Source organism: Labrus bergylta, chromosome 9 (genome assembly GCF_963930695.1).
Source record: "Labrus bergylta chromosome 9, fLabBer1.1, whole genome shotgun sequence".
Classification (NCBI taxonomy): domain Eukaryota; kingdom Metazoa; phylum Chordata; class Actinopteri; order Labriformes; family Labridae; genus Labrus; species Labrus bergylta.
Window position 1 is genome coordinate 17,699,557 of NC_089203.1, and position 25,371 is coordinate 17,724,927.

General features: G+C 38.5%; 3 protein-coding genes across 7 annotated transcripts in view; all 3 read left to right on the top strand.

Moving 5' to 3' along the window:
- The window catches only part of mbnl3 (muscleblind-like splicing regulator 3), a 28,552-nt gene extending 14,178 nt beyond the window's left edge, over positions 1-14,374 (top strand). Inside the window, exons 3-8 of one of the 5 annotated variants that reach the window (XM_020635766.3) lie at positions 1,401-1,565; positions 1,845-2,048; positions 2,143-2,382; positions 3,354-3,504; positions 7,380-7,474; positions 8,397-14,374. In XM_020635766.3, the coding sequence (XP_020491422.1) occupies positions 1,401-1,565; positions 1,845-2,048; positions 2,143-2,382; positions 3,354-3,504; positions 7,380-7,474; positions 8,397-8,414 (873 nt within the window). In that variant the 3' untranslated portion in view covers positions 8,415-14,374. The other 4 variants (XM_020635767.3, XM_065958907.1, XM_065958904.1 and 1 more) reach the window with 4 other exon arrangements.
- A 577-nt stretch (positions 14,375-14,951) lies between these two features.
- Positions 14,952-18,937, top strand: rap2c (RAP2C, member of RAS oncogene family). Its single transcript, XM_020635763.3, has 3 exons — positions 14,952-15,959; positions 16,798-17,083; positions 17,653-18,937. The coding sequence occupies exons 1-2, from the start codon at positions 15,687-15,689 to the stop codon at positions 17,074-17,076; spliced, it is 552 nt and encodes a 183-aa protein (XP_020491419.1). The 5' UTR covers positions 14,952-15,686; the 3' UTR covers positions 17,077-17,083; positions 17,653-18,937.
- Positions 18,938-20,344: 1,407 nt separating this feature from the next.
- Positions 20,345-24,912, top strand: zgc:92907 (ALG13 UDP-N-acetylglucosaminyltransferase subunit). The gene is made up of 4 exons (XM_020635764.3): positions 20,345-20,540; positions 21,076-21,238; positions 24,118-24,256; positions 24,350-24,912. The coding sequence occupies exons 1-4, from the start codon at positions 20,460-20,462 to the stop codon at positions 24,465-24,467; spliced, it is 501 nt and encodes a 166-aa protein (XP_020491420.1). The 5' UTR covers positions 20,345-20,459; the 3' UTR covers positions 24,468-24,912.
- Positions 24,913-25,371: the final 459 nt, after the last annotated feature.

Consider the following 25,371-nt stretch of genomic DNA (forward strand, 5'->3'; position numbering starts at 1 on the left):
GTCCACATGAAATGAAAAAATACATTTTCCTGAGTTTTTTTATTCAGCATTCATGTGTTAAATGTTCATTTATCTGCCAAATATATTTCCTTTAAACATTATCAGAGAATTTTACATGAAAATAACTGTATCTCTTATCTTCCTGTGTAACGATTAAAATCTCTGAAGACTCATCCTGCACTCAAAGGCGTTACACATTTTTTGGACCAATTAAAAATCTATGTAGAAGCTCGGCTCATATCTTGTGCTGATGGTCACCAGGCAGAGATACAGAATCTGGCATACAGGATCTGAGAGTCAAGCGTCTGTTTTCACTTTCCAGCTTCATCTCTTGTCAGCAACGCTTATTTGACTTCTGCTGACCCTCTGTGGAAAAATCCAAAGCTGGTGCAAATACTCCACTGGCCATTTAACTGTACATGTAACAGCCATTGTAGCTGTTTTTGCTTTTAGACACGTGAGCCATCTTAGTTTGATTGCCAGTTAAAATTCTACATTTTCTTGTGTCAACCCAGGGGGAATGGTAGAAGATATTACAACATAATAGGAGACACGAGACAGATGACCATGACAATTAAAGTGTCTTTATGGTAACTTAGAGGTTAGAGGGATTGGGAATGGGAATGGACTTAAGGTTTCTTCCCGTACATAATTGTCAGTGAAGGGCTTTGCCACTGTCCTGTGGACACAGTAGAGAGTGAGCGATGAGTGCTTTTGTTTAGTCTGGAGTCTTAATCAGCAGGTCGGCTTTCCTAGTTGGGGGAGAGAGAGAATGAGCCTTCACAGTTTCAGAATCCAACATTGCATCCATGTGAAAATGGTGGCTAAACGAGTGACACTGCTTGATCCTGCTGCATGAGCCTCTGTTACGCTCTCCATGCTTCTTGGACGCAGGTTAAGTAAGCTCTGATGGTTCTGCAGGTGAGAACAATTCCCATTGCCCATTGGCTGACACACCTGAAATGGGAAGAACACTCCCCCTATTACCTCCCCCAGCCTGAGTTTAGGGATCTGCCCCCCTGTGCTGGATTGTATGGGGTGTTTCCCCCGTATTTCCACATACTTCACAAGTACTTCAGTCCACGAGGATTTTCCTTGTACTGTAACCTTTGAGTCCTCCGCCTCAGCTGCCACCACTGAACTCCCCCAAACTATGGATATAAAAATGGGCACAAGCCCTGAGCAATCTCGTGGGGCTCGTGATCCTTTAGCCTTAGGATTTTCCTTGAATAGTTTTGCTTTCTAAATAGCTAGATTTGTTATATTTAGTTTAACAAATTAAACTTGATTCAATGGATGATGCAAACTTGACAAACGTAATACCCTATAGTTAGCATGAAGTCATTCATTTCACCCTGTCTGTGCTCTCTTAACTTTACTCGCTCCTCTCTCCTCCTCAGGGGCGCTGCACACGTGAGAACTGTAAATATCTGCATCCACCTCCACACCTGAAAACTCAGCTGGAAATTAATGGGAGGAACAACTTGATCCAGCAGAAGGCTGCAACAGCCATGTTGGCTCAACAGATGCAGTTCATGCTGCCTGGAGCGCAGTTACAGCCTATAGTGAGCAGTCCGATCTATAACTATTGCTCCCCTATTAATACAATGTGTTTGGAGAATATCTCTCATTCAATAAAATACTAACACTGTACTCTGATAAATTTTATGTGACACACTCTATACTATACTATGTTGTTGCCAGATAATGTGTTCATATATTTAGTAAGTAAATAACTCACAGTACTGGTTATGTTCACGTAAATTCCTCTCCTAAAGCCAGAGACAGCTCTGCCATAACTTGTTTAGTTTCTTATGCCTCTGCCCTTCTCTCCCTCCCCCCAGACAGCATTCCCAATGACGCCTTCCCTGGCAACCAGTCACAGCATGGCGTTCAGTCCTTATCTGAGCCACATGGGCCCAGGCATGGGCTTCATGCCTGAGCTGCTGCCCAGTACTCCCCTGCTGGTCCCTGGGAGTCCCACAGGCCTGGCAGCCATGGGCAACGATAACTCAGCACAAAAACATGTGCGCACAGACAAGCTGGAGGTATGCGTCCTGCATGCAGTTGTTGTGCGTCTATGTTTGGCCATTGAATGATGAAAGCTAAATGTTAATTAGCGCTCTTACCTAACCCTGCCAGGTTTGTCGAGAATTCCAGCGCGGTAATTGTACGCGGGGTGAGAGCGACTGCCGCTATGCTCACCCACTGGAAGCTGGAATGGTTGACTGCAGCGAGAACTCGGTCATTGTCTGCATGGACTACATTAAAGGCCGCTGCAGCAGAGACAAGTGCAAGTACTTCCATCCCCCAGCTCACCTGCAGGCCAGGATCAAGGCTGCACAGCACCAAGCCAGTCAAAACACATCCTCCACAGCCTTAGTGAGTCGTTTTTTACACAAACTCTGGGATGCCTTCAGTCTTTTAAGAAGAAAAAATACCAAAGATTTCAAATTCATAATACAATGAACCCCAGGTTAGAAAAAACCCATGGGTAAGCCAGAACTCACCTAATCTAGAGCTACAGATTAAAACTCACCACATGTGCTTCACACAGCAGTGGAACAGAAGAAGATGTTCTTGTTCTCTATTGGGATATTGTTTACTGATGCAATGAAGAATCAGGTTATCACTGTGTCGCTCGGGCAGCATGAAATTTGATCATGTAGTCTGGGGATTATGTTTTTTTATTTTTTTTATTTTTAAGAACGTCAGCTCTGTGCATTTGTCTGAGACTGTGGCTCTCTGTGAAGCAAGCTACAAGGGCTAAGTTAGCATTCCTGAGCAGCCGTACATATTGTCAGTAATCAGTAGTGATAAAACACGAAAACTGTATTTTAGCTCTCTGAAAGGATTTTTAAAAATAGTGAAATTAAAGTTATCAGAAATATAATGTATGCAAGGTTTACTCCAGTATTCATGTAGGGTTTACAGCGTTGGCAGGTGATGCTTCATTCAGCTGAATTAATTTATCACTGCTATTAGTTTTCTGTGTTTTCACATTTTCACTGATTTAACTTTAAATTGATCAGAGCAATTAGGCAAGCTAATTAAATAAAGTAGCTCTTTTTCCAAAACGATATCTTGGAAACTTTATTATTATATTTCCCTGTTAGGAGGAAAAAGTACTTCCTCACTTCAGTTAATCTGATAAACTGCAGCGCCTTCTTGTGGTGGAAAACAGAAACATCAACTGTATGTTTATGTGCAGGAGAACATCCAGAGATGACTACACATTTAATCTCAGATAACATAGGGTAGTGTAACTTTTTGGTTACAGGGGAAATGTTGATATACTAGTGTAATGAAGGATAACTTGTTTTCTCTTTAATTGCCTGTTTCTTCCTGGACAGGGTCTGCCTCCAGGCGTCATGCAGCTTCAAAAGAGACAGATTTTAGAGAAGAGCAACGGCGCTGCTGCTACTGTCTTTAACCCAAGCATGTTCCATTACCAGCAGGCCCTTGCTAACATGCAGCTTCAGCAACCAGCTTTTGTCCCCACTGGTGAGTCCTCGACATATGTAAGCATCAATAAAACATAGCCTAAGAAGCCTTAAACGTGAAGGAGTAAAACTGGAACCATGAATGACTGGATCTTGTTTCGGGTTTTTGTTTGTGATGGATGACTGGAGCAATGTGTGCACAGGAGTAATTGTAACAATCTCCTTCAGTCTTGCTTTGTGTGTGAGAGTCATAAAGCTGTAAAAACATCACACGTTTAGTTAAGCAGTTAAGCAAAGACAAACGACGCATGAGAAAATGACTATGAGGGAATGCTGGCGGCAGGCCTGTCCACTTAATGTGGAATGTATGGACAAGGCATGAATCATTTTTGCTGACCTTGATATCGCTGGTTTTGTTGCAGTTATATGAATGTTTGTTCAAAGAAGCATTTTAAACACTAGCCTTTAAAAATCGGAGGATTTGATGCATTTTTTCTATTTCATAGACCGATAACCAAAACAATAAACTCCAACCTTTTATATATGAATCAATTCAGCAAACATTTAAATAATGATCAGGTCCAGACTAGATAAAAATGAAGAAAAAATTAAGCTTGGAGGATCATATAAAATATTTTTTGTGGATATACACAAATATCTTTTTTATTTTTTATTCACTTTTTTTATTCCATAGTTGCAGTAAAAAACAGACAGTGGTCAGTGAATTGTTTGAAGTCTGTCCGGCATGAATTATTGATTACTCGCATTAAGGCCAAAACACCCACACACTGTACCTGCTCTATGATGAAGGCAGTATATACTGATGCTGCTTCTTGCTACTTGGCTTTATTCAATTATCCTTCACAGATCAACTTCTTGTTTGTTTGTGTGTCTTTGTACACACTCCTGTGTTTAATATTTCTGACAGTCTCGATGTCGCCTGTGATGCCTTCACTAACCCTGAACCTGCTCATCTGCTTTTACCTGCTGCTGTCCCAACTTCTTTACCTCCACATTTTGTCTTCATTTTCATTTCATTGTTCTCCTGTCGTCCTTTCTTTTGCTCTCATCCTTTGCTTTCTTTGGTTTTTTTTTACACGTGTCATTAAATAATTTGGCCTGTTCTATACATTGTGTCCCTCAGGATCCATTGATAGGTCAGATTTGTCTTCTATATTTGTGATAGTGGACAGGAGCCTTTATTGAGGGATATAGTGATTATTTACAGGACAACATGACTGTACTGGGTCGCATGTTTTAGCCATTTAGCTAAATATAGCAAATGTTTTACAGTGCAACAGGCTTCAGAAGTCTGATAGGACTTTTTTATTAGCTGCCTTCAAGCCAGACTTTGTTAAATTCACACGATATCATTTTAAAATTTTGCACTTTCTTGTGAAAGTAAACACATCAAGTTTATCTTAATAATTTGAGGAGAGTAGTGGAAAATTTGATTTAATGAAAAGTGATATAGCGTAAATAAGTTGTTCATGAAGTCAATATTTCATAACTCTGCTCTCACTAACAGTTTGGTGCACTGCCTGAGACTAGTCAGGGTAGAACAATATTATAATGCATAATGTATAATATCCCAAGAGGGATTAATAAAGTTGTTAGAATTGAATTGATATTTGATTACATAGTATTAGTTTTGAACACTAAGCATTAAGTATAAAGTGATAGATTTCTTTATCAATCTCATACAAGGTGGTTGAATTCTCTATCAGGGATGGATTTGCTCTTTACAGAGTTGGGCTGGAATTGAATGGGAATATATGAGTGATAGCAGTGGTTTCAATAATATCAGTATTAAAAGATAAAACAATGACAAATGATAACTAACCAGATATGCGGCTCCAACGGGTCACACTGTGTTAGAGACTGTGATGGTTTTGCTGGCCCAAAGTTCCCCTCAGTGGACAGGTTGATAGTTTCTGGAGTCAAATTGTCTATCAGCTGTTGGATGGTTATCGTTGGTCCAGTGCTTGCCAAAATAAACTGGCCTATTAACAAAGAACTTTGATGGCATGTCTGTGTGATTACAAAAATACATTTTAAATGCGAGAAAAAGTAGCAAATAAAAGAACAGTGGCCTGATAACTGTTTACAACTGAGGGAGAAAACTCAGCAGGTCCAACATGTGATAAAAGGGAAACTTTGGCGCATGTTAAAAAAAGGCAGTTTGACAAGATGGAGACAAAACTAACATGAGACGAAGACTCAATGAACAAAAGACAAACTGAAGAGAGCAGGAGCAGCAGAGAGAAGAGATGGACTGGTCTGGTTTCAGTTACTTCAGAGGAGCTTATTTTTGGGGGGTTGTCAGCCTCGGCCGGGACTTCTTAAAACTCTCCTGCAAGCACCTTGACGGAGTGAGTTCATTACCTTTATAGTGTAAATGAATTTAAATGATCTCACTATAAGATGCATTTGGTGCCCCTGTTATTTTCATATAGTGCGGAGACGAATGACTTGAACAGAACATTAATGTATTTCATATTTCATCAAGTTCGTTCAGTTGTCCATAAAAAAAAAAAAATACATTTATTTCACAGATTAGCTTGACTATTGAGTCTCTCAAAACAACACCAATAACATAAGAATATTAGTTCAGTAGTAAAACAAAGACCCAGGTATTGAGCTGAAAGTGATGTGATTCTTTTGTCCAAACCTTTTGGTAAAATGACTCTGTTGTCAGCAACTAGAGACCTTCAGGTAGACCTTCAGCCAATTGTCCTCTTGAGAGCGTCCTAGCTGTGTCCTCATGTCTACCTGTCTACAATCATGAAAATGTCCTGTTTGTTTATGGAGTCATGTTTTGTGTAGGCATGTGATCATTTCATTTCAGCACTGTGTGTGCATGCCTGGTGCATGTTTGTGTGTGTGACCCCTCTGTATGCATTTCCTGACTTGTCTTTGTGTTCTCAATCAATACCATTGTTACCCCTGTGCATGCATACTAATATTATTACAGTGATATAACACATTCAGAAATAATATCAGTATCGGAGAGGAGAGGAGATTTTTGTCAAAATCAAAAGGGAAGCCTCAGATGTCACACTATCCTGATTTTCAGTTCTTCAGTCTAAAAGCTCTGGAGCATTTTTCATGATGCAACAAAAGGCATAATTTCACGAGACCTTCCCTTCAGCATGGCAGTGAAGTAACTCACATTATCTGAAATGACAAATCTTCTCCAGACACAGGTTACATATATCCCTTTTTTCTCAGGCTCACTAGTCATGCCAATGATATTTCATTGAATCCGTCCATAAATTACACATTAGACTTATCTTTGGTAGAAAACTTTCACACTCATCATCACAGGATATTTTTGAGTAAAGTACGAAGTGAAAGTGAGGTATTAACTATTTTTTGCAAAGCTGGTCAGTCACTAAAACCGACTTAATCACAAAATGATCAGTGAAATCAGAGCAGATTTTAGGTGATATTATTTAGCTGATTATGTCTAGGAAAATGCAGGACTATTTTTTTTTTAAATAAGGGATAAACTGCTTATTTGAAATGCAGATGCAGCTGTGACATTCTTGGTTGTATCCTGTACTCTATCATATTCTTCCTCCATACACTCACCCTGTCCATGTAAATACAATATATCAGATCCTCCAGTCTGATGAGATTGTATGATTGTGTATTGCCTTCTTTGTTTGAAGATAATTTGCTAGTGAGGTGATGCATTTTCTTTTCTTTTATAACCGGTTGGCTAATTATGTTTTCTCCTATTTCTTTTGCATGTGTCTTGATACTTGTTTAATTCATCCCGGCAATATCACATGACTTGTGCCATGACTTTTTGATCCTACACATTTTGCCATGGTAACCATATCATTCCTGTCCCCCCCCCCCTTCCCCGCCCCACCCCTCCCCGCCCACATCCTTGTCCTCTGTCCTTCGTCTGACTTGCCTGAATAAAAGTTCCCATGATGCACGGTGCCACCACCTCCACTGTTTCGTCGGCTTCGACCCCAGTCACCAATGTTTCTTTCGCTGAATCTGCCGCCTCCAATCAGGTTTGCTCTTTCATTTCGTTTCTTTTAGCTCTGAGTCCTGTTCAAAGTCTTTTCTCATCAGGTTGAAGGTTCACCTGCCTGCAGAGTCACCAGTATTATTTTCTCATTTCATCTGTCCTCTCTATTCAGCCTGTTGTGATGTGAGCAAATGAAAGCAGGATTTATTCAGTGAGCGATCTCAGAATAGGTCGCTGTTTTCATCTTACATGTTTAAGTTTTTTTTGTGAGAACCACAATTTGTCTTTGTCTTTGATGTGATCATTTGAAACACAGAATGAGGTCTGGCATCTGTAACAAACCTGCTTCTGTATTCTGCGCTTCTGGCTAAATTCTGCAGCAATCCTGGAGGTTTAACAGTGATATGTGTGTCAGTTTGTATTTAATTGCAACACGCTTAGAACAAATCCAATTGTATTGCATTCTGGTCCATAACGGAGGGTTTTATTGTCCCTTTGAGGTCACATTAGTCGTTTTGGTAACTAGAATAAAGACTGTAATTTGAAACTAAAAGAAAAGAAAAGTAAAAAATATGATTCAACAAAAGTTTGAAGAATCTTTTTCACTGCTACAACTCTGGTAATACAACAGTGACAACAAAAGTGATTTATTCACAATATGTATTCTCATTGCACCTGTCATTGACACCTTCTGATATAGTTACTGGTCATATATAAATATGATATTGGCTCATTGGCTCACCCTCAAACACTGGCTTTACAGTTAAAACATTACTTCAATAACTTACCTAAACTAACTTTTCTACTGCAGCTTTTGATCTTTGTGTCATGTGGGATCTCTCTGCTTTTCCTCTCATCCCTCTCTCTCTCTGTCTCTCTCTCTCTCTCTCTCTCTCTCTCTCTCTCTCTCTCTCTCTCTCTCTCTCTCTCTCTCTCTCTCTCTCTCTCTCTCATTCCTCTAGTAGACCCATCAGAGCTTCTGACACCTGATCCAGTGGAGCTCCAGTGCGTCCCCATGGAAACACATTTCTGCCCCGTCTCCAAACTGCTGGTGGCGGCTCCAGTGGCCCTAAACTCAGTCAGCCTTTCCCGAAACCCCAGTTAAAGCCCCACACTATCAGGGGGGGGAGGGGGGGGGCGGTCATCTTTCTGAATGCAGCAAATATGTGCCTCACCTACAGCACACACTGACAAAGTGAGTGACAAAGTGAAACTTCTTATAAGATTGTATTTAAAACAGAAAGCCGCGATGTTTCACGCAATACAAGCCTGGGCCTGTTACTGTTGCTGTCAAACAACCATCTTGATGTAGAGTGACGTGATCAGGCTGAGCAATAGAGCTCCCTCCTTCTTACAGCCATGCATCCCCTTACCTTAAAGTGCAGCAGACATATGCACACACACACACACACACGCGCACACACACACACACACACACACACACACACACACACACACACACAGACTACAGGCCCTTTATGGGTTGAGGCCATCGTCTGTTCCAAAGTCAGAAACTCTGAAAGTGAATTCTGGAAAATCAGACTATTTGGTTGGACCTGTCGCTGGTCTACAAACATCATGTGTTGTCAAAATGAAAGAGTGTTTCATATAATGTCATGTTTACGTTTCAAGTTTGGCTACAAATGTAACATTTACGTCGTGTCATGTCCATCATTTAGCCTGTTCTCTTCGTCTCATATTGCCTGATGAGTCATCAGTGAGTCATCGTTAATTTCTTTGTGCCTTTAATTTATGTGCCCAGCTGCAGAGAAGACTTACATTTGAAACATCGATTAAAATATGTGGTTATTTACTCCCTGAAGGCAATATCTATTATACAAAAAGTCTGTATATGGCCTATAGCTCTTACTGTAAGAAAGTCCAGTCATCACAGTTGTTGCTGCTTTAAATGTACCGGTGTGTTTTTCCCAAAAAACGTTAAGTATGTTCAGGATTGTCTTTTGGTTTTAATAGTCAGTATGTGATACTCGATCTAAGCAGCAAATAATGAATTTATTTCCATTTCATGCAAAACTTATCCCAAAATTAGGATTCAGCACCTCTTTGCTAAAGAGGCGCGAAAATGAGACATTTCAAGGATTCTTCATTTAAGAAAAAAATACTTAAAGACGTGACGTTTTGTTCTCTTTGAACACTGATATTGAATAAGAAAAGTCAAATTATTACAGTGTTGAATTTCCGAGTGTGTTTAATGGAAGTGAAGGGTAGATGTGGTTGTGATGATAGAAAGGAAGGTTTATTTATTTATGGCCTTTAAAGATGTAAAATAATGATAATCTGCAGGAGAAGTCTTGTTTATTTCATAGTACAACTATGAATCATGGCACAAACCCACATTTTCAGTGTTCAGTTCAACTGAAATCAAATTAAAGGTGAAATCAACAAGTTCACTTTTAAAACGACAAGCTCATATCTGATGTAGGAGTTCTTGCACAAGACAGAAGCTGGATTGGTTTCCTGATGTTGTGCCTAAAGTCAGTGTGTGCCAAGATCGGCCCTGTTTAATCGGATATCTGAATAGTACCTTCAAATAAATATCTCCCTCTCAAATGAAAGACATATATAAATGTGGTTTGTGTAATTGTATTCTTTTGTGCAGCTTTAGGATCGAATATGTGGCACAGAAGGTTTATGTTTCATGGCTCTTTAGGGAGAAAGCTTCGAACTTGAACACGTCCTGTGCGGCTTTCCCATGTTTCGACTTTTCTACCGATGTGTGCATTTTGTCAAACTTTGTCAGACAGAATATGGCAGCCATGGTGTTATTACAACAACCAAGTTCTGGTAAAGCCTTGAGCTGGAAGAATGATCACGTGTTGGATGACTGATTGTTAAAATAGTGACAGACCAGGTGTCATTTTGGTTTCCAAATGTCTGTAAGGAATGCTCTGTGGGTGTGACATATTGACAAAAAGGCTTTGGAAACTTGACTTAAATTAATAATATCTAAATTCAAATGTGCCTCTTTCAAGTCTCCTCCACCACTGTCAATACACTGTAAGAACAGACCAGTGCTCAAAGCTAGATTTAATAACATTATTGAAATGATATATCACATCTGTACTATGTAATTCTCTGAGACAGCTGTGCTGTCTTATGGTTTATGTACAGAATTAAATTACTGAGTTGTTTGCATACATAAGTGTGTCAAAAGAGAAATGTATCACATCTTTGTTTAGTTTGAAATGCTGCTGATGTGGTCACAGCTGCCCCTGAGAATAGTTCATTTTATACAATGTTGTGTATTGTGAATATATCTAATGCAAAAACTCTGGACATGCCCCTCTCAAAGACAGGCATTTTGAAATGTAATGACATACTACGTACATAAAGACTATCTCTGAGGCCACATAGGTACCATGCTGATACTGTGTCAAGATTTATTCAAGTATGTGTATTGTTGTATAGGTTTATATTTAATGTTGATGGATGCTGTGAATACTTTTGCAAATATCTCTCACACTCACGTGCATTGTGGTACCATGTATTGGTAGTCAGTTTTTGCACCCCTATTTTGGAAAGTGCCCAAAGTGCACCAATGAACAGTAGAATAATCATTCGACCCCAATTGTAAAATACTTTTGAGCATTTATTCTGTTTTCCATTTCCATTTTGAAATTTCCAAATTTAAAAAAGTAACAATTCAGGGAGACAATCCAGCAGGAGGAGCAAGTGTGTAATCCATTCACTGGCTTCTTAATAAGAACACTGCTACAGTAACAGTGTGCAGTGGGGACAAATAGGAAGGTCAGATTCCTGGAATTTACCCCGAGTCCATGCGGGTGAATGTTTGCTTCTTGTTAACAGTCTTGCACCCAATTCAGTGTGCCACAGTTACTATAGCAGCAGACCCTGATCTTCATGTTAATTTAGTAAACATTTTTCCTGCAAAAGTAGAGACCTCTTATTCACTTTTTCAAATTAATTATGTCCTTCCGTTATTTATGTTTGGCTGCTTACCTGCCAGAATGTAGAATGATATGATTGATATAAGCTAAATTGACATGTCTCCTTCCTATGTAACATTTTATGCAAAATGTCCAGTCTTAGAGATAAATCTTTAGGGTAGATGTGATCTGGTTCAAGGTCTTAATATCTGTGCAAAACATATGAGAGGAACGCCTTTCTGATCCAACCCTTAAAACAAAATGAACACATGCATAACATCCAACATTTCCTTAATATATAATTGTTCAATTAAAAATTAGGTAGCCTGTTTTATTTTTGTTATTGTACATCGCTAAAGAAACATACTTTTTTGGTACAGAAATATACTTCTCCTTAACCTCTGTTTTTGCCAGGTTTAGCTGCTTCATTTCTATATTCTTTGAAGAATTTGGAAACTTTTCTCCCGCTCGATGAAATAGTGATTGTAAGAATGTCCAGACATGATTAGTCTGAATCTTATAGCTTTTAAAGACTAGCTTTGTCCAGCCAAGTTATCATCTAGCCTTGCTCTCTTTTCCCCCCTTTGACATCATTTTGCCTTCTGACTGCTGGAAAAAAAAGATTGTGCCTCCAGTGGGCGTTCAATTTTACATTTAGGGGTATGTATTGATGCACAGGAGCTTATCAGTGAAGGGGAATTATGTTTTGGCACCAGAAAATCGTTTTTTACCACACAGACATGAATCATTAGTCTGAAATATGCAGAAAGCTCTGGTCATTGTGTGCGATGAACAGATCCTTTAGCATGCAGAGGGTGAATTTTTCTCCTGAGCATACTTGAGTTGCCCCGGAACAGAAAATGGACCTTATTCTCACTCACTGTTTAAAGATTTGATAGCTGAAAAATCTATAGTTAAAAGTGAAATTCATTAATGGTCATTTAAGCTTTTTTTTAATGTTACATAAAAACACAGCATGGAAATATATTTAAAAAACATTTATACATCATAGATATAGTTTGTGTAGACCAACAAGAAAAAATAGTATAATAAAATCATTTGTATACAATGATGGAGTCATTGTTAATGGTAATAGTTGCTGTTGCTATGGCAACAAAATGACAACATGGCTACCTTTCTATTATCCTACTTGTGAATTTTTTCACATCCATTGAAGTGACATAAACACTAACTTATTCAAAAAGGGAATGTCTAAATTATCTTGTAAATGCGACGCAATTAATATTTTGTATGAAAACTTAGGTCCTTGATATATCCAAAGGTCCTTAGGGGAGATCAGGTGTTAATTTTGTGTTGTTTATTTGACCTTAATTTTTTTTGTTCTTGTACATGGTGTTTTTGAGATTTCAGAATGGAGTTGGGCTTCTAAAGCCAACACCTTTATGTAAGGGAGGTAAAGAGGCTTTTGGACCATTGAAAGAGCTTCATCTTCTCCTGTTAACCTTACTTATAAATCTTCACTTACCTGGATGGTCCTCGGTCAGTTTCCTGTGTGACAAGGCGTGACCTTTAATTTGTGAGTTCTGTTTCAGTTTGGGCCAAGAAGGTGGTCCAGAAGCCTCTTCCTGCCCAGCTGTGCTGGGTGATGTCGATCCTTGCTGAGGTGTATACGAATGTGTAACGTTCACCTTGTTTGCACTTATGTACATAACTATGTTGAAAATACTCTAAATTTATTTTGAATAAATATAGATAAAAGAGATGATTTAAAAAAATCACATCAATGTATTGTTTATGATATGAGTATGTCTGTCATTTAATCACAGCAGAAAAAAATTGCTTTGTCCTTTTTTTTGTTTTTTTCACCAGAACCCTGTTATTTTCATATCATTGACTTTGGAAGACATGAACGACTTGATAAAAAGCTTTTTATGTTCACGCATTGAGAAAACTTTGTTTGAATTATACGTCACACAAGAAAAGTGGATTTGAGGAAGTAGTTTAGTTTAGAATATGTGATATTAACCAGTGCTAACCTTGACTTTATATCTACATCATGAATACACTTCTTCAGGTGCAGTCACGTCAGTCAGGCAGGCAGGAAGAAGACAGAAAAAGAAGAGCAGTTGTGTAAATCACACTTTTGAGGGACCTCATTCACCGGGTTAAAAATTAACTTTAATTTTGCCATTTTAGAAAGTGGGCTGTTCTTTGCTCCTATTATTTAATTTTCACAAAACAATAATAAATCTGAATTCTCCTCAGGACTTTAGCCAAATTGCAAACAACCTGGTTTTCCAATGTTACTCCTGCAGCAGCAACATCCTTACACAGCTCTGTTCCTTTACATTTGAACATTTGATTCCTCTTAATTGCAATTTAAGCCAGCAATTTTGTTGCCATGGCACTTGTCCTAGTGGTTGATGGACTGAGTCATGCTGGTGAAAGGGTTCACAGCCCTCTGATTCCACATGTGGGGAAAAGAACATGTGGTCAGAGTGCACTTATTAAACTGTGGGTTCCCAGTCACCCACAAGTGAATGGGACTGATTTTATTTTAAAATGTGTTCATTCTTTCCATTTGTTTAAATGATTGATTTGTAATTGTGCCTTTATCATGCAAAGTGTGGTTTTACTTTAATGTTCTTCATTTACATTGACTTTAAGGGCACACATATCGTGTGTCAAACTTATCCCTTTATTAAAAATACTTTTTTGGTGAATTGTTATTTAACTGGGTAAATATACAGACAGAATGGCAACCTGTGGAAGAGGATGAGGGCCAAAGACTGTTCAGGACTAAGCCATATGAAAAACTGTCTTTGATGCTCGAGGACAGACTTAAAGTGACTGCTGTCATTGATCCTTACACTTGTTGTTTTCTTTTTTTTTTGTGATAGATCTTTTATTATTTATGTTCAAACATTGTTACACTTGTTGTTTTCTGTGTGTGGTGCTTGTGTGTGCTGCTTTGCCAATTTATTTTGCAGTGTATAGTTATTAAGAGTAAGTTACTGTGCCTATAATGAGTTCTGCCATTTCTGTTTGATCTTTAATAAAACACATTATTGCGATCCTCCTGTGATGTGTTGGTTTTGTTGATTATACTTTTTGTGTTACCTATAAAGAGACATCTAGTATTTATCTCTAAAAAAAAGGGATGCTTTAACTGACTCCTTGTTATTTATATACATCTAAAGTGATCATTCATTAAGACAAGCAGTATTCTTAAGTAGGCTATTGCATCCTTGTGTATTTTAATCGTCAAATTGCACTCATAATGTTTTGTCTTTCAAAATAAAATAAAATAAAATACATTACTACTGAATAAAAATATTTTTTGTGAAGAAAAAATATCAAATCAGAGACATAGTAGTTGGGGTTCTGATCCACCAGACCAACCTCATATTGAACATTACATCGTACATATACCTAATATGTCCTAAAGTCAATCAAAATAGCTGATTACAAATCAGTAATTATTTATTTATAAATTAGAATTAAATATGAGCTATCAGATTGGTTTAAACATTATTGTTTTTTAATAAGAGTTATTTTTTATTTTAAGTTATGTAATATTTGTACGCAAGTTCAAATATGTATTTTGTAAGTGGAGCTTTTATTCTGAAAACCCTCGCACCAGAAGTGTTGTTGTCGTTACCGGAAACGAAGCTGTTAGCTTCAGGAACTCGGTGGTGGGAAAAGGTTTCCTTTCTGTAGTCCAACCTGCCCTGTACGAAGTCAAATATACACAGAGCGCAAAACAACCTGAAGCCAATGGACAATCGAGTAATAGTGTTTAATCTGCGGTGTGTCCGACGATAGCACGCCCCGGTTGCAGAGGCGCCGGGCTGGGCCGGAACCAGGACCAGGACCAGGCCCGGACGGACCGACATCACCCAGCGCAGTGTTTAGCGACACCGGCGGGCTGGTGTGTGAGTTAGCGGGGGGTGGTGGTGGTTGTGATGGTGGTGGAGGCGGCTGGCATGCAGTCCGGAGGGGAAGTGTAATGTTTATCACCGGCAGACAGCAGAGCCCTTGATAGTTGCGGTTGAGCAGATGTGAAGTAGTCTGTAGGATGGGACAGACTGAACACAGACAGACGAGAGCTAGCTTTAGCAAACAGCGGAGTTAACGTCACCGGACATCAACTTTTTTTTTTTTTTTTTTTTTACTCGCTAAGGAAGCTACACAACGCAACAAAGTCAAACGAGTATGAGCAGTATATGTGGGTTAATGTGAAAGAGTGAGAAGTCTCTTTTATATCGTGTAACACTTTTCAGTCGCTTGTGAGCTCTTAAAACGGCCTGATAAATGTTTCTGGAGCGAGGATAGCAGCTGAGCTAAGTCGTTAGCTGCTAAGTTAGCCTGTCTCCGGTCGCCCTCATGAAAGAATACAAAGTGGTCGTGCTGGGCAGCGGCGGCGTCGGTAAGTCCGCGCTGACCGTCCAGTTTGTCACCGGCACTTTCATCGAGAAATACGACCCGACCATCGAGGACTTTTATCGAAAGGAGATCGAGGTGGACTCGTCTCCGTCCGTGCTGGAGATCCTGGACACGGCGGGGACGGAGCAGTTCGCCTCCATGAGAGATCTTTACATAAAGAACGGACAGGGCTTCATCCTGGTCTACAGCCTGGTCAACCAGCAGTCATTCCAGGTACCTGATCTGACACTCACCTGACATACTTTCACTCCAAAAAAACAGGTGCAAACACTGGCATGGCAAGGTATTAAGTCAGGCTACTTAGACATGGTGATGGGATGTGATTCATACTAATTACAGAGCAAAATCCAGCTTTCATTTAGTCAGAGATCCTGGAACAACTAGTGCGAATTGGCATCATAGCACAGTCGGCTCTGTGATACCTGGTGTTCATGAAATCAATCAAACTAATATGTTTAAAAAATAAATGTCTTATAATTGCAAAAGGGTCCGTTCTACATCAATGGTACAACTGAACTTTTAGTTTTAATAAAGTTAAGTAATCACTGGTTACATGTTTAAGCTTGTAAGGCCAAGAAAAAAAAGGACTCTTCTGTAATGAAGTGGCCTAGAAAAACAATCTTATTCCCATCTGTAACTATTATTATTATTTATTTGTCAATTTTATTTCATTAAAAAAAAAACAATAAAGTTAACAAAAACAAACAAACATATAATCTAAAATGTTGAATGAAAAGAGCAGAAAGAAGATTCATCTTATAATATCTGCCCCTCTTTTACAAAACATTAATTAAAACAAAGAACACTTAATTTAAAAACAGTCATTGCAGCTGATTAACAACAAAATAGTGACATAAACACTTCTAATAAACTTTACAGATTCAGAAAGTTTTATTCAGCCTTATTCTTGATCACTACGCATATTGAAAATCCGTTGAGGAATGGACTTGGAGAACAAGTTCACTGAGCGAGCTGATGATTTGTACCAACGCTGCATAAGAAAACACACTCATATTCTCTCCTTCATATTCTCTTCTTGTTCATCCTTCAGGATATTAGACCAATGAGGGATCAAATAGTGCGAGTGAAGCGCTTTGAGAAGGTGCCGTTGATCCTGGTCGGGAACAAAGTGGACCTGGAGTCTGAGCGTGAGGTCGCCGGGTCAGATGGACGAGCTCTGGCTCAAGAGTGGGGCTGTCCTTTCATTGAAACTTCTGCAAAGAGCAAGACTATGGTGGACGAGCTCTTCGCGGAGATCGTGCGACAGATGAATTATTCTACACTGCCAGAGAAGCAGGAGCAGTGCTGCACAGCCTGCGTGGTGCAGTGAGGAAGAGGTACAAGCACTGTCATTCTTATTTTCTCTTTTGCATGGCTGCATTCATGTTCAGGCTGCAGCATAGAGCTCACAAGCACAGCACAGTTGGCTGTACGCTAATTTTATAAAATGTGATAAAATGTCCCTGCAGTGTCTGTGTAAAAACAGTTCACAAGCTTTGGAGAAATGTGTCACATAGATGACTGTGTCGTCTCAGTGCAGTGTATAGCAGAGGAGAGGTTTTGTTGGAAGTGAGAATGACTAGTGGGTGGTGCTGTGCAGCGTAAACCGTTGGTTTTAGCTTGTTATCATAGGATCACAGAAAGTATGTGGCATGAAGAACACAACTGTAGGAGCAGCTCGGGGGCGGGGATGAAAAAAAAAAACCTGATGAGTCGAGACTGTGTGAGCTAGGGGGAAAAGTGAGATCCTGAAGAAGAGATTCAGTTCAAAAACAGGAAGTGCACTTTAGATTCTGTCACAGATGTTGCCGGTTTTACCTACTACCCACACAGATAACTACATAGATTTAAGCATTTCAACTTGTTGTTAATGAGATGTTTTGTTTTTTTATCTTTTCGTTTATAGATGCATATTTTGTCTCGGCCACCACAGAGATCCTGATGAACCATGAACCTGGGGACTACGTGACATTTGATCTTACTGACACAACTTACCGTAGCTGGTAAAGTTTCTGTTTGCGGTTGTTTGTGACCGTAAGTCGTAAACCATCTGACAGGAGAAATGTCGGTCCTATTTTTGATATCATAACTGTTGAGACTTTTCTGCTGCAACCTTTACGGCCTTGGCAATGACCCAAGAGGGAGTCGGAAAGACAGACTTTTGTGAAGCAGGAATGGCCATCTGTGAATTTCAGTCTCTTTTTTTTTAATACCTTTTAGTTGGAGGTATCACAAAATAATAAGCAGGAGTGTATGTGAGGTTGCAGCTTCTTTTTAAAGCTGCTTTAATCACTATTATATTCTTTATTATTACTTGTATAATGTCTCAAGTTGGAATTTGACAGTATTTCATAATATTCAAACATGTTGACTTTTAAGCATGCATGTTTCAACCAGTTTGCTGCCAAGGTACTCTGCTTTTTTTCCTACTGACACAAACTACCGTTACAGTTGTATATTTTAGATTTGGGGAAACTAAGATGGGATGGATGAATTTTCAAATTTAACCTGAAAAAACTGACATCAATTAACACTTTATCCAGCAGCACTCTCCGCTGCCCCTTAATTTACCTTCTTATGATCGCAGTAACCTGAAGCAGCTAAACTCAATTGAAAACATGCATGCTTAAAAGTGGAAAAATGTTCCACTAAATGAACTTGAAGTGATAAGGAAGAGCCATTTTACTGTTTTTTTAGCCGGAGCTGTCTCAGTCTCTACAAGGCATGAATCGTGTGGACGCAGGTCTTCCAGTTTCAGTTTTCTCTGTGGGAGAATGATTTTGGAATGACCAAAGGAAGCTCACAATGCATATTTTAGTGTTTGACTATATGACGTGTGTTGCTTTAAATTCAAGAGAAGCTGTTTTTCTTTTCATTAAACAACTTGCTGCGATGTGGTTTGATAAAAGTTCTGGCACAGTTAATCAGATTTAACTTTGTATTTTTCTTTTTCTTATAGTAACCTATTTATTAAAAACTAATGACATGGTTAGCCAGTTTTAAACTTTTCATTTTATACTAGTTTTGGCTTTTGTGACTTATCAGGATTTAAGGTACATTGTTTTTGTTTTTTTTAAGCTGAGGATTTAACAGAGCCTTAAATAATTTCTGTTGCACCCTGGTCTCATGTTTCTTTATTTTTTCAAAGATAAAAAGCTGTCATTGTTTGGTAATAAACATGTTGGCCTCTCTGCTTTTGTTATGGGACAACATTTTAATAACAATTGATCACAAACGCAAACACTACTTTGATACTAAATAAGTTCAGTTGAAATGTCACTCTACTTTGTTCCCACAGGTCGTGTGCAAAGACTCAGTACAACGAGACTGAGGAAGTTCTTCTATTGTTTCAATGACAGTGGCCTTTCCTACTTCCTAATGCTACACCAAAAGATGCTTATCCTTGGGGCGCCGGTGGTCTAGTGGTTAAGTGCCCCGTGTATAGAGGCTGAAGTCCTTGGAGTGGGCAGCTTGGGTTTCAATTCTGACCTGTGGCTCCTCTCTCTATCCACTGTCCTGTCTCATAAAGGCATAAAAGGCCAAAAAGTAAACCTTTAAAAAAAAGATTAATCAGCTTGTTTTCAACTTTCAAATAAATTTCAAACTATTTTGAAATCACTTAGTGATGTTTTAAAAAAAAAAAAAAGCAAAGATCGACAAATTCAACTTCGTAAATGTGACGTTTTCTGTCATCTTTTCTACTCTATGACAGTACATTAAATATTTTTTGATTAACATCAGCCGGGTTAGTGCACCTTCTCCAAGCTCCTTTAGGGAGAAATCTCATTTTCAGCCTGTTGACTTACTCTCTGTCCACACCACACAGTGTTCAGGTGTCTTCAAACAAATGAAGCTGCCCGCAAACAACTAAACATATCAATAACAAACCAAAACAGTCAAATAAGAATGAACCCCATATGTAACCTAACTCAGCCTGTATGCACCTGAGTAACAGACATCGTTGACCTACATTTTTCCTCTGGGTTCATGTGAGGCGTGTGAAGTGACAGCATGGCCAGAAGCAGTGATAATGTTGAGCCCAGCTGTCAGTGTCACCTACAAACTGTGATGCCATGATTCCTCTGTGGAGCTCAGTCAGCAGGTGTACTGGTGCTGGAAGTCTTTCCTCACATGTTAGTCTGAAGGTTCTGCTCTTTTTTTGTAGGCACACTTAAGAGAACAGAAACTCTTTGAAGTTACAATTTTCAATGCCATTGTTGTTCTTGCCATATGTTTCACGCACAACAAGGAGTTGCTGAAACTTGATTTCACTCAAGTTATGCAGATAGGTACTTATCCTTCAGGCTAAAAGCTGGCCTTAATTAAATCAACATCAGATTATACATACTTTGTTGTTAATAAAATACATGTACTGTATGTTAATTCTCTAATATTACTTAATGCTGTAATATTTTCATTTAAATGTTTTCTTCTGGAAGTCAACACGTCTCTGTTATATTTCGTGGGTGAAAATATATGCACAGGAGTATTAAATAAAGACAAATTGGTATTTTTCCACTTGTGTTAAAACCAGTTACTATTCCAGACCTCTAGGCGGCAGCAACACGCGTCAGGGTGTTGACGTCACAGGTCTAAAGCGGAAGTGGTTGTAATCTTCTGCAGTTGTGGGCTGAAGATGGGTTAGGGAGAAGGCAGCAAAGTGTTAAAAAAAACACTAAAACCTGATAATTTAACATCTTTAGTGGACTAGACATGAAGACGGTGTTTGTTACTGTCGGCACCACGAGCTTTGATGAGCTCAGCAATACCATCACGTGCCCAGAGTCCGTGCAGGTGAGTTGAATTTTGGTTTTAATAAGTTAAAAAAAAAAAAATTTCACTTAAGTAATCTTGTTTCCAGTTTGATGAGTAAAAACGGCAAATTCATTAGGACAATAAAAGTTTACTTTCACTTATTACATTCCCATTGAGCAGCAGTATGTCAGCTTATTCCCAGTTCAAAGTAAAATTCAAATAATGGATCTAAACTGTTGTGTCGAGCTCAGAGCAACTGGGCTGTGATTTATTACAATTTTAAGAAAACTATCATTTTCATTATTGGACTATGCAGATTATACAGTTTGATTTGAATTGTGGTTCAGATCTGTTTAAGTGTTGATAATCTTGAAATAACCAAACCTTGTTGCTTGTAGGTCTGAGTCAGACCAGCTCTTTCTTTATTGTGTGAAAAAATTATTAAAACAATTTGATATATCACCTGCTCAAGCAAAGTTTTCTTATCCAAATAGTACTTCACAATAAAACATTCATCATTTCGATGTGTGAATTGTCTGAACCCTTCTACAATGATGTCTTTGTCTCCCTGCAGGCTCTGAAGGCTCGCGGATATGAGCGTCTGGTTCTGCAGGTTGGAAGAGGATCAGTTGTTCCTGCGGCTGACAGCTGTCCGCAAGTCAAACTTGAAGTGTTTCGATTCAAAGATTCGATAGCGGAAGACATGAAGCAGGCGGACCTCATCATAAGCCACGCAGGTGAGTGAGGCATCAAAGACCTCAGAACAAGCTCGACTACTCCTCTGAGCACAACAAACTCACTGTGTGTACTCCGTTAGGAGTGGCCACATGAGCCTTCGTTCCAGCCTGGGCTGCACCATAAGTCAATCACATGATGTTGAACTGTTATTATTGCGCATTCATTTTTTTCAAGTGTTCGCAAAAGCAGGAAGTCTTCATGTTCGGGCAACAATAATGACTGTAGAATTCAAAACAGAGACACATAGGTAAGTGAGCAGTGTGCAGACATTAAACAAAAAACTGATGATTAAAACAGCAGACTGTTCTTGCATGAGGGCACAACAGCAAATACAGGATGATATGTTACATCATACTTTACCCTCGCAAAAAACAGCTTACTGGCTCTTTATTTCTCTTGTCCTTCCTTTTCTGTGATGACCCCATCTCTTGGGTATTTACATGTGAAACACACCTTGTGTCTTTTTTTATAAAGGAAGCTGCGTTGTGTTTGTGTATCTCCCCTGAGGGGTGTAGAACTGAGAAGTTGGCAGAATGGATTAGTGTGGTATACTGAGCCTAAAGCCAGGGTTTTCAGTATCACAAAGCTCACTCTCTTAGAACCTGGCACAGTCAACATTATTATGTAAGCTGCACACCTAAACTGCTCCTGAGAAGGTTATTATTTTCCTATTATCTGTGTCCGACATAGTTTCTCAGCTGTAGGAAGGAATGATACATGATGTCTTACTGTAGGACAGAAATACCACTTAAACAAAAACTGTCCAGTTACAGTAGCTCAAACTGTCTGCATTGTTTTTATTCCACAGTAACGTTGTTATATACATTTTGTGATGCAGGAAATCTGAACACCCTTTTGTCTTCCTCCTCTCATTGTTCTCCATTAACCTCAGGGGATATTACCATTTTATATTTCAAGCAGCAGATCATCAACTCACAGAGAGAGCATTGAACACATTGTAACTACAGACTACTGTTGATCATGTTTTTATTGGATCTGTTTAGTTGTTCTGTGTTTTTGAAACAAATGAAATTGAAGTTTATAGATCCATTGGTATTCATCACAAAATAGATACAAAATACAATACGATACAAAACTATGGTTTGGCCAATAAAAAGATATCTACATGTCTTTCCCAGTTTTAAAAACTCTGTATAACTTAGAGTTGAAGAGCTCTACAATGTGCAGTTGTCATGGTTTTTCAAAACAAGAGTCAAATTCATTTTCAATCACCAACTTTCACAGGATTTATTTTGTCAACTTATTTCACCAAAGAAAGTGAGCAACCATCCTTGTGATACTGGTTATCTCTGATCGGGGTTTAAGGTCAAGTAAGTTAGACCAGCTGACAAAAAGAAAGCCTGACCATTTTAAAATGACTTCAAAGTAGAACCGTGTTATCAATGCTGTTGTCCCACAAGACGATTGTCTTGTTATTCTAAACTGTCGTTTCAATAAGGGATTACCTACGGATGAAGAAAGGACAGCTGGGTGGATTTACAGTTGACCTGTACAACAGGAGCATTAGAACACGAGGAGTAGGTGGTAAGACGGCCAAAGGTTAACATTTACAATAACAGGTAGGAGCAGTTGAGTCTTGTGCGACAGTGTTTGTTAATGGGCTTATTAGACGTCTCCTCTTACCTAAGGAGATGACTCGTATCAACCAAAGGATTATATGAATGTTTTGGCAGCTTGACCCAGTTTAACAAGGCTGCACAAATACCCACAACCTCATCAAACAAGCACAATAAACACATCTCAAAAGAGTGTCTGCAATGCTATAAAAAGAATACTATTACATGTAGGGTTGTCATAGTTTAAGATTTTTAAACTTCAATACGATTCTAGTTCAAATCATACGAAATCGCTACCTTCCTTGATACCACAGCAACAAAAATAAGCTGTCCTAGGCACCAAATATTGGCTAATGTCTTTTTTTTAAATTAAGAAAAAATTCAGCACACTTCTATATGATTATAGATCTGAAATGGTTTCAAAGCTTTGGCCCTTTTGTGATGCAAACAATCATTAAAGTAACAGAGATGGTATCTCTATAAAGACCTTTTGGAGAATAGTAGCACTTCTGTTATTTACCATTGTTCTGGATTCAGTAGAGACATGTCATAAACACAGATGTTGTAGAAATCATGCAAAACAGAAGAATGCAGACTTTTAATCCAACCTCATAAGGACGCTTTCATATTATTTTATTGCACATGATTTTTCCATGGCAGTATCAAAAATCTGAAGCACATCACACATTTCTCTCAACTCTTTCAGGCTCACAGTGTTCGACAAGTTAACATAAAACCTAAATTATTGCTTACTGTTCCATAAGCATGCAGTAGTTAAAACATAAATAAGACTTTTGAACAGGAAAAAATAATCCCTCCATTCCCCCTCAAACCCCCACACAGGACTACCTCACTGGACTGTAAAACACAATATAACGTGCAATATATTTATCTGTATAGTATTTTTACTCATAGTTTTTTTTATATCTATTTATATCTGCACCTTATTTTTTATATGTAAATACATGCTGCTGTTTTTATCCTGCACTACAACGAGCCAAATGCAACGAAATTTTGTTCTTATCTGCACTGTAAAGTACAAGTTTGAATGACAATAAAGAAAGTCTAAGTCTAATGAATACCGTTAAATAAGAAAAACTTTGAGATTCACTTACACTAAAAGTCAGAACTAGCGTTCATATGGGCTAAACTAAGACAAAAAGTAAAGATTGTATAACTTGTTTGTTGTTTTTATCCATATCTGTCGTGTTGTTTACTCCTTCAACAGAAGGCATGCCGTTTCAGAACCAGCAGAGGACTTAAGTTGCAGTCATGAATGAGGATCTTGTTTTTGTCCTCAGGGGCAGGAAGTTGTTTGGAGGCCCTCGGAGCAGGCAAGCCTCTGCTGGTCGTAGTGAATGACAAACTGATGGACAACCACCAGCTGGAGCTTGCCCGACAGCTCCACATAGACTCCCACTGTTTCTACTGCACATGCAGGTTTGTTTTTCTCACATGTCAAAATCACCCGTTGAGGTTTTTAAGAATAAAGAATATTTAACAGCTTTTTATTTTTTATTTAAAATCTTTCAGCACCCTGACAGACACCCTGAGGACCATGGATCTCTCTGTTCTTCAGCCATACGTGCCCGGGCAACCCAAGCATTTCGCAAACTTTCTGGACAAAGCTCTCGGGGTTCAGAAACGTTGATTTTTAAGGGACTGTTTATTTTCTGTTACGCTCGAGAAAATCATGTAGTAGATTATGATGCTTGATGATATAAATGTAATTGTGCAGTATAAAACTGTCACTGTTTAACACAAGTGCTTTCTATTTTTTATATGCAATAATCTATTTAATTTCAATTCATTATGTGTGCTGTGACTCATTTGTGTTCAAAATGTGTTTTAAAAGTTTTATACAAGAAAATGAAAGACAGAAGCCTTGCATGTTTAAAACAAACAACAAAGTTAAAGGCACATCTATGAGAGTGACCAAATGTTGCATTAATGAAGTGTAGCATAGAGCATGAGAAGTCTTTACATCATGTTTAGATCTGTATCCTGCAAAAAACTGTTGAACAAGACAATCCAGGGCCTAAGAACTGAGTTCATCATTAACAGAGTGAATAAGTAAACAGACAGGAAACTGAAAAGTGTTTATGTATTTCTTTGGAGAAACTGATCCTTTTTCATTCTTGTTGGCTGGTTAGAGGCAATTTTTCTTGTGTACAAACTTTAAAAGACATACAGTACAGTGAAGAATTAGTCGTTGTTTCTTTTAGTTACACCAGGAGAGGTCTTATATTCGACAGGAAGTTACAGCAGCAAATAGTCTGTTGAGTCAGAAACATTTTCATTTTTCCACAGAGGCTGCAGTGGCAGAAAGTTTCTGCTGCATACCAGTACGTTTACATTTAGAAACCAGGTAAGTTAACCTGATAAAAAATGTTTTGATTGAATGTAGTAACAGGTTGATATTACCACCAATTAGTCACATTTCTGTAGGTTTTTTAAAGTTTGAAAGTAGGTTTTTTTCTGCACTCTATCAATCATTTCAGGCCGTTTGATACAGAAAATATTTTAGGTGTCACATTTTAAAGACTGTTGTACAA